The 17,300-nt window shown below is 38.5% G+C and overlaps 1 protein-coding gene across 1 annotated transcript in view; it reads left to right on the top strand.

The window, feature by feature from the left end:
• The window catches only part of ncbp3 (nuclear cap binding subunit 3), a 43,543-nt gene extending 31,748 nt beyond the window's left edge, over positions 1–11,795 (top strand). Inside the window, exons 9-13 of the mRNA XM_039757169.1 lie at positions 506–615; positions 7,060–7,324; positions 7,524–7,687; positions 8,332–8,511; positions 10,557–11,795. Coding sequence (XP_039613103.1) covers positions 506–615; positions 7,060–7,324; positions 7,524–7,687; positions 8,332–8,511; positions 10,557–10,861 — 1,024 coding nt within the window. The 3' untranslated portion in view covers positions 10,862–11,795. The remainder of the gene's footprint in view (positions 1–505; positions 616–7,059; positions 7,325–7,523; positions 7,688–8,331; positions 8,512–10,556) is intronic.
• Positions 11,796–17,300: the final 5,505 nt, after the last annotated feature.

The following is a 17,300-nucleotide window of genomic DNA, read 5'->3' on the forward strand; positions in this document are numbered from 1 at the left end:
TCTGAAGCACTGTAAGAAAAACCTGATTTCCCTGTTCTTTTGGCAGCTACTCTACCACATGACAACTGTTTTGCAGTAGTTAAGTACTAGAGACTTTAAAGGTACTTATTCCACAATAAGATCTGTTTGCAGTTACCATACATCTTGCCCATTATCACATCAGACTTTTTTCCAGAGCAAAGCTTACCCCAGTTGCCTAGGCATCCACTCCTGCCTGCTGGGGGAGATCGCAAAGTTAAATTTATTCACAAAAGTGAGTCATCAGAAAAATGTTTGAGTAATACTATATGATGCCAGGCTAAGTCACCTTTCATAAGAATATCGTTGTTTGATGTGTCGCATTTCTTAAGGGTCTACATAATCCTTTGGTAAAAAGTGTTTATGTGAATATTGTTGGCTTTCATGTATACCGATGTATTTTTAAAACCTATAGGTATCACATTTAAATTGCACTCTCTGTACAAGATGACCTAGTTTTTATCACTGAAATGCACATTTTTTTCAGGAAACGAAGGTACCATTCGCGACGGCTGCATCGAGATCTTTTGAAGACAAAAAAGAGCATTATTGGGGATGATGTTGGACTGACTCCTCCATATAAACACCGTCATTCAGGTAGAGCTTGCAAGTGTAAGATACACAGTTATTGTAAACTAGATAATGGCCCTACGCTTGCTGTAAACTGTATGCTTTCTAGCTGAATGGCTTTCAGGGTCAGTTTTGAGTGGAGCATCATGGCAGCAACCAGCTTCTGGTTTGAAACAATCTCTGTCATTCATTAAACACGCTGTTATTTCTGTCTTTTTAATGGGTTAGCTCAGTTAGTGTAGGAGTGTGTTACACAAGAGTATCATATTTTTGAGATTTGCTCTCTTGTTTTAAACTATGGCACAGGTCACTACAACAGTGAAGCAGCTGCTCCCCATAACATTTATTTGCACCTTTGTCACATCTGCTCTTTTATTGTCAGCATTTGAATTCAATTAAGAGACTAAATTAAAAAAGTGACAAAAGAGACTTGATTATTTAAAGCTTTGGCAAAATTACCAATCTTGCCCACATTCTTGTAAATCTCACACTGCCCTTCTTTTCTAAACAAGAACAAAAAAATGGCAGCTAATGAAACATGCAATCAGAATAAAAAGGTTGATTAACTGATTGTGAGTGCATAAAGTATTTAATGATGAGATTGCTACTTTTCTGGCTAACTTATATATCAGTAGACATTAAAAAAATGCATTTAACAAATGTTTTTAATTGAATGCTTTTATTATCTGAAAATTGCCCACAGTGATATTGTAGTCATAATTTTTAAAAATTGAATTTTTGTGGAAGTTTTTTGTTTTAGCTATATTAAACTTCTACTGAAACATTGGGTGGTATTGATGGGGAGCTGGAGCCGAAAATATTTTTGAATTCTAGCATAGGTTTGAACATGGAACACGCAGGGTTAAGTACCTGATGTACAGTGTATCAATCCGTCTTTTTCCTGAAATTAACTGTTGTATCTTTGTAAGCTGTATTTACACAAACAGATACTAATTGTGTCCAAAATAGAAAAAGTGTGTGCATTTTTATACAATGTAATAGAATAAGTGCTTTCTCGCACCCTTGCACCCTCAGACACCACGTCAGACACTAGGTAAAAGTCCAATAATGATATTTATTATATCAATAATGTGCACAAAGCACACTCCTCTCCACAATTCTCAATAAACAATCACAAATACAATAAACCAATCCTCCACTCCCAGACGCTTAGCCACCCTGCCTCCCAACTCAGCTCATTGTCTGGGAGTTCCCATGATCCTTTTATACTCCCTGACCCGGAGGTGTTCCTGCCCAACAGTCCACAAGTCCTTATTCCTTCCGGGTCAGGGTAAATAGTCCTTTTCTCACCCCGGAAGCCCGTCGCTCTTCCTATGACGAACTTCCGGGTCATAGGGCACGAAGAACTCTTCGGTCCTCCCTGCAGCTCCCTCTCGTGGCCCCCATGGCATCCAGCAGGGCGGTGCATAAAAACTCCATTGTCCGTGATGCCCTGCTGGTCTTCTGGGGACCTCCATGCTGCAAGGAGGGCTCCACCTGGCGGCTTGGGGGTATTGGCCGGGATAAACAGCCGGCCATCCTCCACAACAAATACTATCTTTTTTTATTTACCCAAGCCTATGTTAGCTGTAAAATAGCTGTAAGGGTCATGTAAGATGCCAATACCTTGCTTTGCATTCCAAGAGGTTGGGATTGAATGCTGCTGAGAGAACACATGACTAGGGGGAAAAAGGACTGAATTCATTAATGGATTGCTCAGTGATGTGGTTGGATAACAACTTTGAACAAACTGATAGGAAGCTTAATGTTAGAATCATTCATATTAAACTACTTTAGTTTGCTTAGTTGTGAAATAACAAAATATTGATAAATTATTTTTCTTTTATTCTTTTTTGTAGTACTTTTTTAAATTCCTTTTTCACTCTGATATCCACTTCTTTGGTATTTGCCTAGATCATTTCCTGTTATGTCTTATTGAACACAGTCACCAGCACAGACTGCTTGAACTCTGCCTTCTGTCCGCACTTTTGAATTCATATTGCACAAACACCTAGTGTCAAACATGGCACCTCTACTAACAGTGCTTGGATTACTGCCTTATTTTGTGATCATGATCACAACAGGCTATGCTTATCAGATTTATTGGCAACAACACTCTACTTTGAGCTGCTCTTCGGTTTTTATGACGCAGTACTAATATGCATAATGAATTATATGCCATTTTTAATTAGTTTTACAATTCTGGAATATCGCATGCAGATAGATTTATATTTTACTCAATGTCTAAAGTCTCCCCCGTAACCTCTTTATACTGTGGATTTTCTTTCAGTAAGCTGTCTTCCACACAGGAAATGAGAGTATCAGTAGTGAAGTTCTCATAAATTGCACCAAACTAGTCACACCCAACATGTTGTATTCTGCTAAGCAATTGATAAGTTTAACAGTTCATTAATTCACATGTCATTATCAGAAATCTTATTAGTTGGTACCAAATCTTTCCTCTCTACCCTTCATGGGCTAAAAATTGACGTTGATGGGATCCTGGTTGAACCCTCAGCATCAGTCCATAATTTGGGTGTCATCAGTTTGATCAGCTTGTTACTTTTCAACCACACATTAGTTCAATAGTACAGACAGGTTTTTTCATCTTCGCAGCATTGCTCATCTGCATTCTTTCCTCATTGTGAAGGATACTGAAACACTGATTCATGCTTTCATCACTACCCATCTGGACTATGGCAATTCATTGTTTTATGGCCGACTAAATCTATCAATAGCTTACAATATGTTCAGAATTCTGCTGCTCGTCTATTTAAACACACTAAATAATCGGCTCACATCACTCCTGTCCTTTATGATTTGCATTGGTTACCAGTCTTTTCAAGAATCAAATATAAAATTCTTCTTCTCAACTTTAAAGCCCTTCATGGTTTAGCCCCTCATTATCTGTCTGAGCTGCTGCATTAAGATCATCATATGCTAACTTACTCATTTTACCTAAATACAGGTTAGTAGCAATGGATAGTGTGATAGCCCCCAAAATTTGGAATGCTCTTCCTCTCAGCCATCGCGAGGAAAAATCTATTATTCATTTGAGACTCTTGTTAAAAACACATCTCTTCAATGAGTATTCATTTTCTTGTATGTAATTTCTATGGTCTTGTTAATGTGTATATTGAATTGTAAAATGTCCTAGAGTGTATGAAAGGCGGTACGTAAATAAAATGTATTATTATTATCCGATTAGCTGGTTTTGGGTTGATTGAGAATGGCCACAGCCTTTCAGTTGCTGTTTTAAAAATCATCTGTGATCCCAGAGCTGCATGTATCTTGTCTAGAACATAACTTAGATACTAAATGGACAAGCTTCTGTTTTAATCTGAAAGGGGGTTTCATCTTATCAGAAATACAGTCAAACCTGGATCAAGGATGGGGGTGCAAGTGTAAACCGATAATAATAAGATACTGAGGCTGAACTGTGAGAAACTGGTCTGTTGTGTTTCCTGGCTTTATAAATTACTCCGTGCCCTATAGTGAGTTTGTGAGAAAATATTGTAACAGAGTGCAGGGAGCTCTTTCTAGCCAGCATTGAAGGATGGCGATCTGTAAGTGATTCATAGTCTAGACTGGTTGAGATTAGTGTCTGGGAGCAGACTGGGCAGGGCAAGAGGTTGGAATGGCAGCAGCTGACATCCTTTAAATCAGAAGGGTTTCAGAAAGAAGACAGTGACTTTCTTAGGAAACTAATAAATCCGAATCCTGCACAGGCATTGCACTGCTGTTATATTTGGTTGTTCAATAAACAATCCGTTATTTGGAACATCGATTGGCAGTGGTATCGTGGGCATTCAGCTGAAGTGTACCGTGGCCGAATGGGATATCAATGCACACTAATTGATGTTATTCAACTCAACAGGAAACAAAATGGTTTAGGCGTAGCCACAGCAGTTTTTGACAGAATGCAATTTGATGATATATAAAAGTGGCTTGTTAATGATGGCATGTTCTGTATCCATATATAATGCAATTCGTGTGCCTAACATACGCATATTTTAACAAATAAAAATCTCCATATCTAATTTATTGTATTTTCTATAGTACCAGAGTATGATCTGAGTGTTCAGCTAGTGGGACTCCTCTGATTCTTATCCTTACTAAAATCCATCATCCTTAGTACAGTACATCAGGGAAACGCACCATCTCACCGTGACTTCTGCAGCTTTCTTTTCTGTCAATGGCTGAAACCACATTACCATCAATATTGGTGCTGACAATTTTGATTTAAGGTGGAGTGAGTGCAATCTGCCAACACAGTTTTTCTTTTCATGTGCTTCACTGTGGAGACATTTCTTTCTCAAATATACATTCTCCTGACTGATTCATGTTAACAGCACTGGAGTAATATTCTACAATATGCAATTCTCATTTTAAAATTCTTGACCTGGAAAAGGGAATCTGCTTGTATCTAAAACACCTCTGTTTACATTTATTTGTGTGCTTTTTGAGGAGAACATGAAGTGTGTTGTTGAAAAGCCCCGAATGAGATAGGGAAGATTTCTTGTAATTTCCTCTTAGGTTACATCAGTAGCTTTTCACATGTGTAGTCTACCCATTAAATGATGTCAGTAATGGCGCTTTTCCACTGCATAGTACGGCACAGCACGGTTCAGGACAGCTCACCTTGGTTCGGCTCAGTTCGGCTCGGTTTGCGTTTCGACTGCAGTTTAGTACCGCTTTAGAGTGGGCGGGATTATTCACGTGTCGTTATGGTTGCGCCGCGTCGCACCATCCAGCTCTTGCTGGATCCGCTCCTCGGCTACCAACGAGAGGAACGTCTGTACTTCCTCAATAGACCACGAAACAGCCATTTTTGGTTAAAACAAAATGGTGCGTCCGAACCTTCACTCTCTGCGCTAAAAATCTAGCGGGTCTGTTGTGTCTCGTGTCGCAAGTTCAGTGACGCAGTAATGACGATTTTCTCCGGCCAATCAGTGACCAGCAGAGTTTACACGTCACGTTTTGATAACGGTTTGGCGCGCTTGGAACCTCGGCTGAGGTGGAACTAAAAAAAGGACCAGGTACCAGGTACTGTTCCCAGTGTAAAACCCCCCAAAAGTGAGCTGAACTGAACCGTGTCGTGCCGTACTATGCAGTGGAAAAGCGCCATAAGTGAACTGACTTGTAGCACAGCTGAGTTCATACAGAGATATCGCAGAATCGAGTAGGTAGGTTTATCTTGCAATTCATTAACATGGCCGTAAAGATTTGTTTTATTTTAGTTACTGACTTATGCTTTAAGCATTTGCGGTGTGTTAGATCTGTTTAAAGGCAGAAGTCACAGAGAGAGTTTTCATTCTGCAGCTTTACATGCAGTATTCACTATATTTGCGACTATATATCTACACACTCTTGTAAAAACAAAAAGATTCCCTTGTACAAGGGTAAATCAATCTTCTCCAGACATTTGACTCGCACTGCATTTCACTTTAAGTAATCATCCATCGCCTCACGTCATCCAAAAAAAAAAAAAAAACACCTGTCTCTTTCTTTAGCTCCATCTTGTATCAGACAACCTAGTTAGTTACTCGTACAACATCCATGACAAGACTATGGTACCAGAGTTTTACACACAGTGATTGGTGCAGGATGTCTCCCATCCATCAGATATTACATGGCAGTACAAACACCAGACCTAGAAGTGATGTGAGCCTACGCTGAGCCCAGGGAAAAATAAATAGCAGAAAGTGAAGATTTGGTGTAGGGGATTTGAGTGGTCAGTCTCCTGTGAGGCTCTGTACCAGTCAAAGAGGCAAGGGAGACACCCAAAAAAAAAAAAAAAGAATGCTATATTGGGCCCCTGCCTGGAGAATGTTACACCTTCACCTTCCTCTTGTCGGCCCTGATCAGACCCATATAATTAGAGTATTTTTAAAAATTAGCTAATTAGTATACAGTAATAACAGGTCACTGCGGCACAAGTGTATCCTTTCATCCAACACAAAAATTAAGTCATTCAGGACTTTTTTTCAATTTAACATTCTGCTGTGTTTAATAAATAGGCCTTTGCCAATACAACTGTTTATTGTTACACATTTTCCTTCATTCGAAAACGTGTGTTGGTGTTTTTTTGTGCCTTTTACCAGTTCAGGATAAACCAGGCATGATGCAGTAACACCATACATTTTATTTAACATAATGCACATGTTACCATGCGCATCTCTCTCCATATCTCCATCAAAAATAAGTGAAGTTAGAAACTCATGAACTTAACTTTGGGACGATGATTTGCTCAAATAGGGTCTGGTGGTGGCCATAGTAGTATCTGCCTTAATTTTGTTAAATTGTTCCATCCATTTGCTTTTGCTTTGTAAGAAGCCAAAGGCCTTCAATCAAGTATAGATATGCAAGGCAACAGACCTCTCGCTACAGAAGATGCAAGTAATCGGTTGATATTGCCTGTAATACTCACTTGTGTTTGTGCTTTTCTTTAATGTTTCATAATTTTTCCAGACCTACTGAATGTGCCTGAGGAACCAATTGAGGAAGAGGATGAGGGAGAGGAGGAAGATGAAGATATGGATGAAGATGAGCGGGTTGTTGAATATCGTGAGGAGCCACGCAATGTGGCTCCACTGCGCAGGACAGGCTCAGATTCTGACTCGGACGAGATGGACTATGACCTTGAGCTTAAAATGATCTCCACTCCTTCTCCAAAGAAAACTATGAAGATGACTATGTATGCTGACGAAGTCGAGTCTAAACTAAAAACTATTCGGTAAGTTGGTACTTTGCATTTCTTTCTATAAACAACAGTCAGCATTTGAAATCAGAAGAAACCACTCATCCCACGTTAAAAATATCCTGTCTATGAAATTCTAAGTGCGAACATTGTACCTATTTGATGATCTATATTTACTTGTAGTCCAGTGAGACTGAAACGACACTGTATCTGAAATCATTTTTGTTCTCCTCAGGAACTCCATGAGAGCTGACAGCATACCAGTTAGCAGTGTTAAAAACCGAATAGGAACAACTGGAAAAACCTCGAAAGAGAAAGTAACAGATGTGCGCATTTTATTAGAAGAAAAACGACAAAACTTGTCTCAGCAGCCACTGCCATTCACCCCAACTAAAACAGGTAACTAATTGAAACATTCAAGTTGCCATAAACATTTGGAGAGAGTTCCCAGGTTCAATACTTCTTATAGAATAAAGTCAACCACATTAGACTGGCACAAGCACACAGCCACACCAAAAAATTGTTCCCTTCATGCCATCCAGTTTTGCCTCTGACTTGCAAACAATTTGTAGACAGCGGACACATTTAATGGGATGCAAGACAAGCATTTGGGAACTGTTGTAAAAATTAGCCTTATAAGGCCCTTAACCTGCACTTGCTCTGTCCTGGGTATGACATTGATCTGCATCCATCCCTGCATGTAGGCCCTCCAACCTGCAGGGAAAAACTTGGGGGTTGGTGGCAGAATTGTCAGTCTTGCCACCATAAAAAACCTCAGAGTGTTCCACTCCATCTCAACTAGTGTGGTGCTGAGGTATCACCCGTTGAATGGCTGCACTTGGGTCCTGGACTGGTGGGTGCGGTAATGCGCTGTATCAGAGCGTGCTTCTAACCTCCTCCTTCCTTACAAAAATGGGCTTCTTATCTCCAAAAATCAAAAGTAACATACTGACCTCTCAAACAACTTGAACATCTTAATTCTCTTGTTAGCTGAAAAGTCTTGGGCTTCTCCATCTCATCGGGTGCTTTTTACTGTGTTGCAGATGTTCGACAACGTTTGGGTAAGAGACCACGCTCTCCTGATAACAGGACTAGTAAGGTCACTGTAAGTACAGCTCCACTTCCACGCAGAGAGCCACTGTCTGATGTGCACAGTCGCCTTGGGTTCCCCAAGCAGGATTCTCAAAGACTTTACTCTGATGGTGGAAAAGATAGAAAGTTAGGTGAGTATGTGACACTTATACAGGCTTTTATTCCACCAATATGATTTGGGTTTAAAGCTTTGATTTTATTCTCATGTGTTTTAGATAGAACTTTTATTTTGTTTTATTTTTGACATTCACAATTATTTATTTGACCGACGCCTTTATCCAAAGCGACTTACAACATTTGAGATACAATTGGTTTACATGTCTTTTGTTTTTCCAATGGGAGCACAGGCGGGTGAAGTGATTTGCTCAGGATCGCACAATGTCAGTGGTGGGATTTGAACCCACAACCTCATGGTTTGATGTCCAAAGCCTTAACCACTGTTCCACACTGTCTTAAAAATGTGAAAATTATAAATTCATTTACATTTAATGCCTGCCTCTTTTTTTATTTGTCCCTCAGGGGAAATTCGGCCAATCAGGGAATGAGATGTGATAGATAGATAAATACTTTATTCATCCCAAGGGGAAATTCACATACACCAGCAGCAGCATACTGATACAAGAACAATATTTAAATTAAAGAGTAATAAAAATGCAGGTAAAAACAGACAATAACTTTGAATAATGTTAACGTTTACCCCACCGGATAGAATTGAAGAGTCGCATAGTGTGGGGCAGGAATGATCTCCTCAGTCTGTCACTGAAGCTGCTCCTCTGCCTGGAGATGACACTGTTAAGTGAATGCAGTGGATTCTCCATGATTGACAGGAGTCTGCTCAGTGCCCGTTGCTCTGCCACAGACGTCAAACTGTCCAACTTTACTCCTACAATAGAGCCTGCCTTCCTCACCAGTTTGTCCAGGCGTGAGGCGTCCCTCTTCTTAATGCTGCCTCCCCATCACACCACCGCGTAGAAGAGCGCACTCGCCACAACCGTCTGATAGAACATCTGCAGCATCTTATTTTAGATGTTGAAGGCTGCCAGCCTTCTAAGGAAGTATAGTCGGCTCTGACCTTTCTTGCACAGAGTATCAGTATTGGCAGTCCAGTCCAGTTTATCAGCCAGCTGCACTCCCAGGTATTTATAGGTCTGCACCCTCTGCACACAGTCACCTCTGATAATCACGCGGTCCAGGAGGGGCCTGGTCCTCCTAAAGTCCACCGCCAGCTCCTTGGTTTTGCTGGTGTTCAGTTGTAGGTGATTTGAGTCACACCATTTAACAAAGTCCTTGATTAGCTTCCTATACTCCTCCTGATGCAGCCCACGATAGCAGTGTCGTCAGCGAACTTTTGCACGTGGCAGGAATCCGAGTTGCATGGAAGTCCGATGTATATAGGCTGTAATGAGTCAGTCAGGGAAGGGCTACATACAGACAAATCAAAGTGCAATTAGAGTCTGCATTTTTGAAAGTGTGCGTTCTCGTCCATCCATAATTTAATGCTGTGGCTGGCTTTCCAGAAATACAGGGCTCTGGAGAGCATTTGTAAAAGTTTTTAGGCGTTGAAAATGCCAGGGTAGTGTTACATTTGTAAATGAAAATGTAGTAGTGTGGATGGGGCCTGACTTGCATACTGTAAGGATGGATTCTTGATTTGTGCCTACTATTATTAGAAAAATCGTGACGCCAAGCTGGATAAGCTGTTAGAAGGTGAATAGATGTGCTTCAATTATAGAGTCATAGGGTTGCTACCTGTATGGAGAGCATTTTAATCATCTTGGCAGATAATGGAAGCTCTTCATAAGACACAGGTAAGCCTTCAGTGACTCTGACACAGATAGATAGACAGACAGACAGACAGACAGATGTGTGTGTGTGTGCGCATTTTGCTTTTCGGGATCTTGTACTTTTAGGAATACTTCAGTGGAAGATATTTTTTTCCTGAGTTTTATCACATACTTCTTTTTTGGCAAATAATTTCATTATAGGACTTGCTGCAGCGCCACTGACATTTTCCCAAGCTAACTTTAACAATCTACAATTAATATTTGATTGCATTTTAACACTCATATCTTCATTGCCTCTAGAGCACAAGAAGACTCTTTTTTTATTTGTGTGTATTTTTTTTTTTTTAAATCTTTTATAACTCGTATCACTATTATATGCTTTTATTTCACAGCCGGAAGCCTTTGGAGTCGACTTGGGACAACGTCATCCTCCTCGGGTCAGAAAGAGAAGTTTTTTGTAGGAAGATCAGCAAACAAGTCAACAACAGTAGCTCCAACAGCAGCAGTAGCAGGAGCAACAGCAGCAGCAGCAAATAGTTCTGGCGAGGATGATGATTCTGAGCTCCAAAGGGTGTGGGGGGCCATGATCAAAGAGAAAGAAAAGTCACACAAGAAAAGAAGTCGACTGGACAATCTTCCCTCTCTTCAGATTGAAATCAGTCGTGAAAGCAGCAATGGCTCAGACAGTGAGTCGTGATAGGACAAGAAAACAATGACTTGTTAAATAGACAAAGCTTTTGTTTAATGGGTTGGCACCTCATGAGTGACCAGAGTTTGGACTGTAGTTTGTGGCTGAAAAATACAAGTGTGAATTTACATTTCTTAAGTTTTTCAGGATGTGCTATGCTGCTGGCTGTATCATGGCTTACACCCGGGGATATCCAGAATAGTTCTGTAAGGGTAATGTTTGGAGACAGAACTAAAAGGGTGTTACGGTTGAAGATCCTATCTAGCTACTCGTGTGAGGGGAAAAAAAGCAACATATAAACCTGAAGGAGAAGAAATTGCATTATGAAAGAATTCAAAACAGACTTTATGTCCCATACAACATCTCATTGGACACAATGTTCAAGCCAAAACACAGATTTCAACCACTGGAAATAAAATCTGTGGCCAGTATTTAGAATGTAAAATGTGGAAATGTTCTTTTAAAATAAGAATTCCAAATAATATGAGGATAGTAAACTACCTTTTACACATGAGAAAATTGTATTTTTCAACATTCCTGCCCGTTAACATTTTATTTGCAATTGACTTTTAAGGCACATATCTGGCTATATTTGGACATAGTCCTTTAATGCACTGGTTTTGTTCCCAGCACAGGGGCCAAGAGTTATCTGCCTGGAATCCAGAAGCAAATGGGTTTTTTAAAAATGATAAGTTTGTGTGTGAATGAGTCGTTCTCAACTCATCAGCCTGTCAGTTTGTCACATTTACATGTTTTTCTCGCCTACCCCTCAATTGATTCTTCTTAACATTAATCATAGGCTTGGCTAAAGATTGGGTACCTAGTAGTTCATTTGGGACATGTTTTGTCACTGGTACATCATTCCACAGGGAGGGAAACGTGCAACTAGGTGGAATTGGGACTGTTGAGAAAACTGCTCATATAAAAAGCTGCCAGAAAGTGATCAATGTCTGTGTGTGTATGTGTGTCTAAATCTGTGTATTTCAAAATCCACCCATAGAATAAAATGAATATATAGTCATATATTTTACACAGAATGCATGAATATATATATATATATATATATAATACAATACAATACAATATATAGAGGTTCCAGCCTGTGTGTGTAGATACATATATGCTGTATACTAATAAGTTTCAAGTTTTGCAGTTATAATGCATTCATGTATGTGTAATCTGAGCTCAAGGCTCATTATGCACAAACACAAGCTGATTTATAGACTGGTATATATTAACTCTGTATATGCTGCACATATATCTATATATGTATATGTGTGTATATATATATATATATATATATATATATATATATATATATGTATATATACAGTATATATATATATAAATCTATATATAAATCAATCTATATATAATATAGACATATACTGTATATGAATTGTATACCATTCTATATACAGATACACACAGTTTGCCCATTTATGTATTTTCTAGAGTATTGACAATCTTTAAATAGGTGGACACAGAAAAAGTTGGGTGTGTGAAAAGTTTTTCGCAGAATTTTTTGTTTTGTGCTTTGTTCCTCTGCAGATATAAAATGTCTCCTTTACTGAAGGTGACTTTGGACCAGAAACCACTGCTGTGCTTCTTGGAAGCAGCCAGCCTGAAAGCCGGTCATCGCCTTAATGCTAACTTTACAATCATTCGAGTTTGTTCCTTATAGGCAGATGCATAAGCTATAAATGCTAAGATATAAATGCTTCTTGTAGGTGAATACTCAGTGGTAATATTCCAGAGCATTAGACCATTTAAATTCAGATTTGAGTATAGTAAAAGTAAAGTTGGGCTATGGAAGGGAATTTGGAAGAGAAATGTTTTGACCTGCAGAGTCTCATTTGAAAATAAGTAAACATTGAAAAGAAAAAAAAAAAAACTAGTTGTTTTAACTTTACATTACCTTTATATTTTTTACAAAATCATGTTGTAAAAAAATATTGATGAAAACTTACAATTTTGTATTTGTGCAACTTTTGCTTTAATGTAGACAGGCAGCTGTCAACGGCATATTTTTATAAAATATGCTGTTAAGTGGCAACGTAGCGTTAAGTGCAAAGAAACCCAAGACAATTCTTTATTTGGTGTCCATGTGTTTCAGTCTGTTCCACAATCTGCCCTTAATAATGTGATGCGTCTACATACAGTAAGTGATGCTTTGTTTCTGATCCAAGCAGTACGTAACGTAATGCACATGCCTGTGCTGTACTGTACCCAAAAGCTTTATTCAAGTGCATGGACTGCAAATTCAGTACCCAAAGAAACACACTTTCTCTACTATGTATACAAGTATGGTTTACTCAGTTCTTCCATCATCATTATCATCATCTTTGATCCATCTGTCCATCGACTCCTTCCTTTGTTTCCAGTGTTCCCTTTTTATACCTGTATTAGATGTGATCATATTTGACTTCATTTCACTACCTATGCAGTTTCCCACGGTGTTCAACATTTGATCTGCTCTTTGTCATAACTTTTAAGTATACAAATTCTGATTTTCTTTGGGTGGAAAAAGGAACCAAAAATGCAGTGTTTGTTCTTTTATCAGTACCTTAACTCCTTTCATTGATGTCTAATAAATGACAGCATCTCAAGTTTTACTGATATTGTCTCAACAATAATACTTCTTATAAAGGAAGGAGTTATTGTCAAACTAGAATCCTTTGTCAGAGTTGTTTTTCAAAATCAACATTTAGTTTAATTTGGAAGTCCTCAATATTGTGTTGCTTGTACCAAAACATGAAGTTTAATCTTGTGAATATATACAGATGTTTTGAGCTGCTGTTTGTTTGGTCACTAAAGCCTGTTTCATATTACTTCAACTTGTTGTACTACCTTTCGTAGTCATTTAATCTTATATTACATTTTATGAAATTGGATTGACTTTGTGTTCATACAAAATGAGTTTTAAGCCCAGAAACTCAAAAATACTTTTTTAAAAAAATGTAATTTAAAAATGAACACCAACTATTCTTAATGCACTTTCAATATACCCTCAGTTTGGTGCTGCCAACATTTGTTTGACTTACTGCCTCAGTACCTGTCCTGTTTGTCTTTACAGGTCGCATAGTCTCCGTTGTCATGACCTGCACCAGTGCCACCTACAAAAGTCAATCTCCATTAGGAAGCACTAGCCTGACTACAGACTGTTACCACGTTAGGTAGCCTTAGTTCAGTGTAACAAGTGAAATATGGATTGTAAGGAACTCCACCCGACTTCAGTAGCACGTCGAGAAAGGGCATTACTAGTGACAAATTGCCAGCTCAAGCCATAGGTAGTAATGACAGGCATCTTCCAGACACTTCTGTACTGTTGGCTGCCCCAAGAGTGGCTGGCCTGCATTGTCCAGGCGTTTATTTTTGCCAGATCCATCCAAGATGATGGATGCCATCTGAAGATTTTATTTTCTCTCTCTCAATTTCCAGCTTAAAAACCAAAATGCATATTGTATAACACACAGATGGTTTTATTTTACTGTTTGCAAATTGTTTAATATGTGGTTTTACATTATTTTTGCATATGTGGTCTGTTTAAAAATGACAACTGTTCTACAGACAAGAGTGCTGTAAAAGAGTATGTTGCATTATACTGAACCTTCTTAATTTTCTTATTTAATGTCTCATAAACACTTTATATAGAAAAGCTTCAATAATACTAATACACTCACACACTCATGCACCCAAAGGTGCAAACCAATCCGTGCCCTTCTGCCAACCTATGATTACCTTTCTAATATCTGTTTCATAAAATGTTTACTTTCTTATTTTGGCAGACTTCACGGTAGATAGGTACAGACTGTAGTATTCATTCATTAATGTAACAGTGGTAAAATAACGCAAACTGTGCAACATACACACATAATCTATGCACTTTCTGATCCTTTCCAAAAATTATTGTGTGCTGAATTTATAAAAGATAAAAATGCCACCCACTTTAACCCAATCAGACAGCCAACATGACAGACGGAGTGGGATCGTCCATTCTAGAAACGTACTGATCGAGTTTGACAACTCTTGATTTCTTACCCGTCAAGTTATTTGTTCTAATAAAAGACTGAGTGTTGCATATACATTTTCACTCATTTTTAATGATGTACTAATCGTTTTCTTTTTTTTTTTATTCACTCTTTATTAAATTTTATTGCAATCCATACAAAGCAATCAAGTTTTTACAAAGAGAAAAATTGAGTTAAGAACAGATCGATCCCCACCCCTGAGAGAGAGCAAGGTAAACGGAGTTAAATTTAAGGCTTGTAAACATACCTAAATTAATAAATTCTCTGTGCTTCATGAACTTATTTTAAAATATTACTGATTAGATCCTGCCATGTTTTGAAAAAAGTCTGTACGGATCCTCTGAGTATGTGATTTTTTCCAATTTCAAATAATATAACACATCAGTTTCCCACTGACTTAAAAGAGGAGAGTTTGGGTTCTTCCAGTTTATCAGAATGAGTCTGCGTGCCAACAGTGTAGTGAATGCAATCACAATTTGTTTGTCTTTCTCCACTTTAAGCCCCTCTGGAAGAACCCCAAACACAGCTGTTAATGGGTTAGGAGGGATTGTGAGTCCAAGGCTGTCTGACAGGTAATTAAAAATGTTTGTCCAGAATAATGTTAATTTGGTGCAGGCCCAGAACATGTGACCTGGTGAGGCTGGGGCTTGGTTGCAACGTTCGCAGGTTGGATCATGTCCTGGAAACATTTTGGAGAGTTTTAGTCGAGACAGATGTGCTCGATATATAATTTTGAGTTGTATAATTGTATGCTTTGCGCATATGGAGCTCGAGTGAATTCTCTGCATTGCTACTTTCCACTCCTTTTCTGATATATTAATTGAGAGATCTTTTTCCCAGTGTATTCTTGGATCTTTGAAGGGAGGGATTGTAAAATGATTTTATATATTGTACAGATGGAGTCTAAATCCTTGAGATTGAGCAATATTTTTTCCAGCGTGGATGAGGGTGCAAGATGAGGAAAATCTGGAAGGGTCTGTTTAACAAAGTTTCTGATTTGAAGATCGTGAAAGAAATGTGTAGCTGGAATGTTAAATCTGGAATGTAATTGTTCATAGGATGCAAAGACGTTGTCTATATAAAGATCTCTAAGCAAGTTAATTCCTAATTTTTTCCAGATATTAAAACTGCATATGTTTGTGAAGGTTGAAAGAGGTGGTTCTCTTGCAGGGGTGCCACAGATAGAAGCTTCTCCGTCTTAAGATCAACGTTTTCTTTGTAAAGCATTTTCTTAATTATTTAATTCGATTAACCAGCAACTGTAGCCTGCAAGTGTTCAAAAGTGTTTTCCAAAACGAAAGGGAAGCAAGTGAGACTGAACAAGACCCTGCTGTTGAACATATGTCGAGCAACAGGAAATAAATCTTCAGTGCCTAAAGTTTATTTAAAAGCATATATATATATATATATATATATATATATATATATATATATATATATATATACAGTACAGGCCAAAAGTTTGGACACACCTCCTCATTCAATGTGTTTTCTTTATTTTCAAGACCATTTACATTGGTAGATTCTCACTGAAGGCATCAAAACTATAAATGAACACATGTGGAGTTATGTACTTAACAAAAAAAAGTGAAATAACTGAAAACATGTTTTATATTCTAGTTTCTTCAAAATAGCCACCCTCTGATTACTGCTTTGCACACTCTTGACATTCTCTCGATGAGCTTCAACAGGTAGTCACCTGAAATGGTTTTCACTTCACAGGTCTGCCTTATCAGGGTTATTTAGTGGAATTTCTTGCTTTATCAGTGGGGTTGGGACCAGCAGTTGTGTTGTGCGGAAGTCAGGTTAGCTGGACGATCATTTATTTTTCAACAGGACAACGACCCCAAACACACCTCCAGGCTGTGTAAGGGCTATTTGACCAAGAAGGAGAGTGATGGAGTGCTGTAAATGGTCATGAAAATAAAGAAAACACATTGAATGAGGAGGTGTGTCCAAACTTTTGGCCTGTACTTTGTGTGTACAGTATATATATATATATATATATATATATATATATAATATTTGTATTTCTTCTTCCACGATCCAGCACAGAGGCGCGCGCGGGGCAGGGATCACTTCTGGATGTGCGCCACGTGCACTTTCGCCTACATGGAGTCACACACCAAGTTAGATTACAGGCGACACTCGCTATTACGTCTGGGCGATTTTCACTTCCACGGTTGTGTACAGGACTGTACAGGAATTTGAAAATAATGTACTTAATTACAGATTAAATCTGTCGTTCGATTTAAAAGTAAATCTAACTTCTCTGCATTTTTCCCATAGTCGGGAACTGATCCCAGTCTTGCCCCAGTTACCTTTACATTTAGTGGAAATAAATAACTGCTTCTTGGAAATGTGGACGTTGCTCGCCCCCAGATCGCTAGTGTTAAGAGTGCACACATCATTAAAGA

The sequence above is a fragment of the Polypterus senegalus genome, chromosome 6 (assembly GCF_016835505.1).
Source record: "Polypterus senegalus isolate Bchr_013 chromosome 6, ASM1683550v1, whole genome shotgun sequence".
NCBI lineage: Eukaryota > Metazoa > Chordata > Cladistia > Polypteriformes > Polypteridae > Polypterus > Polypterus senegalus.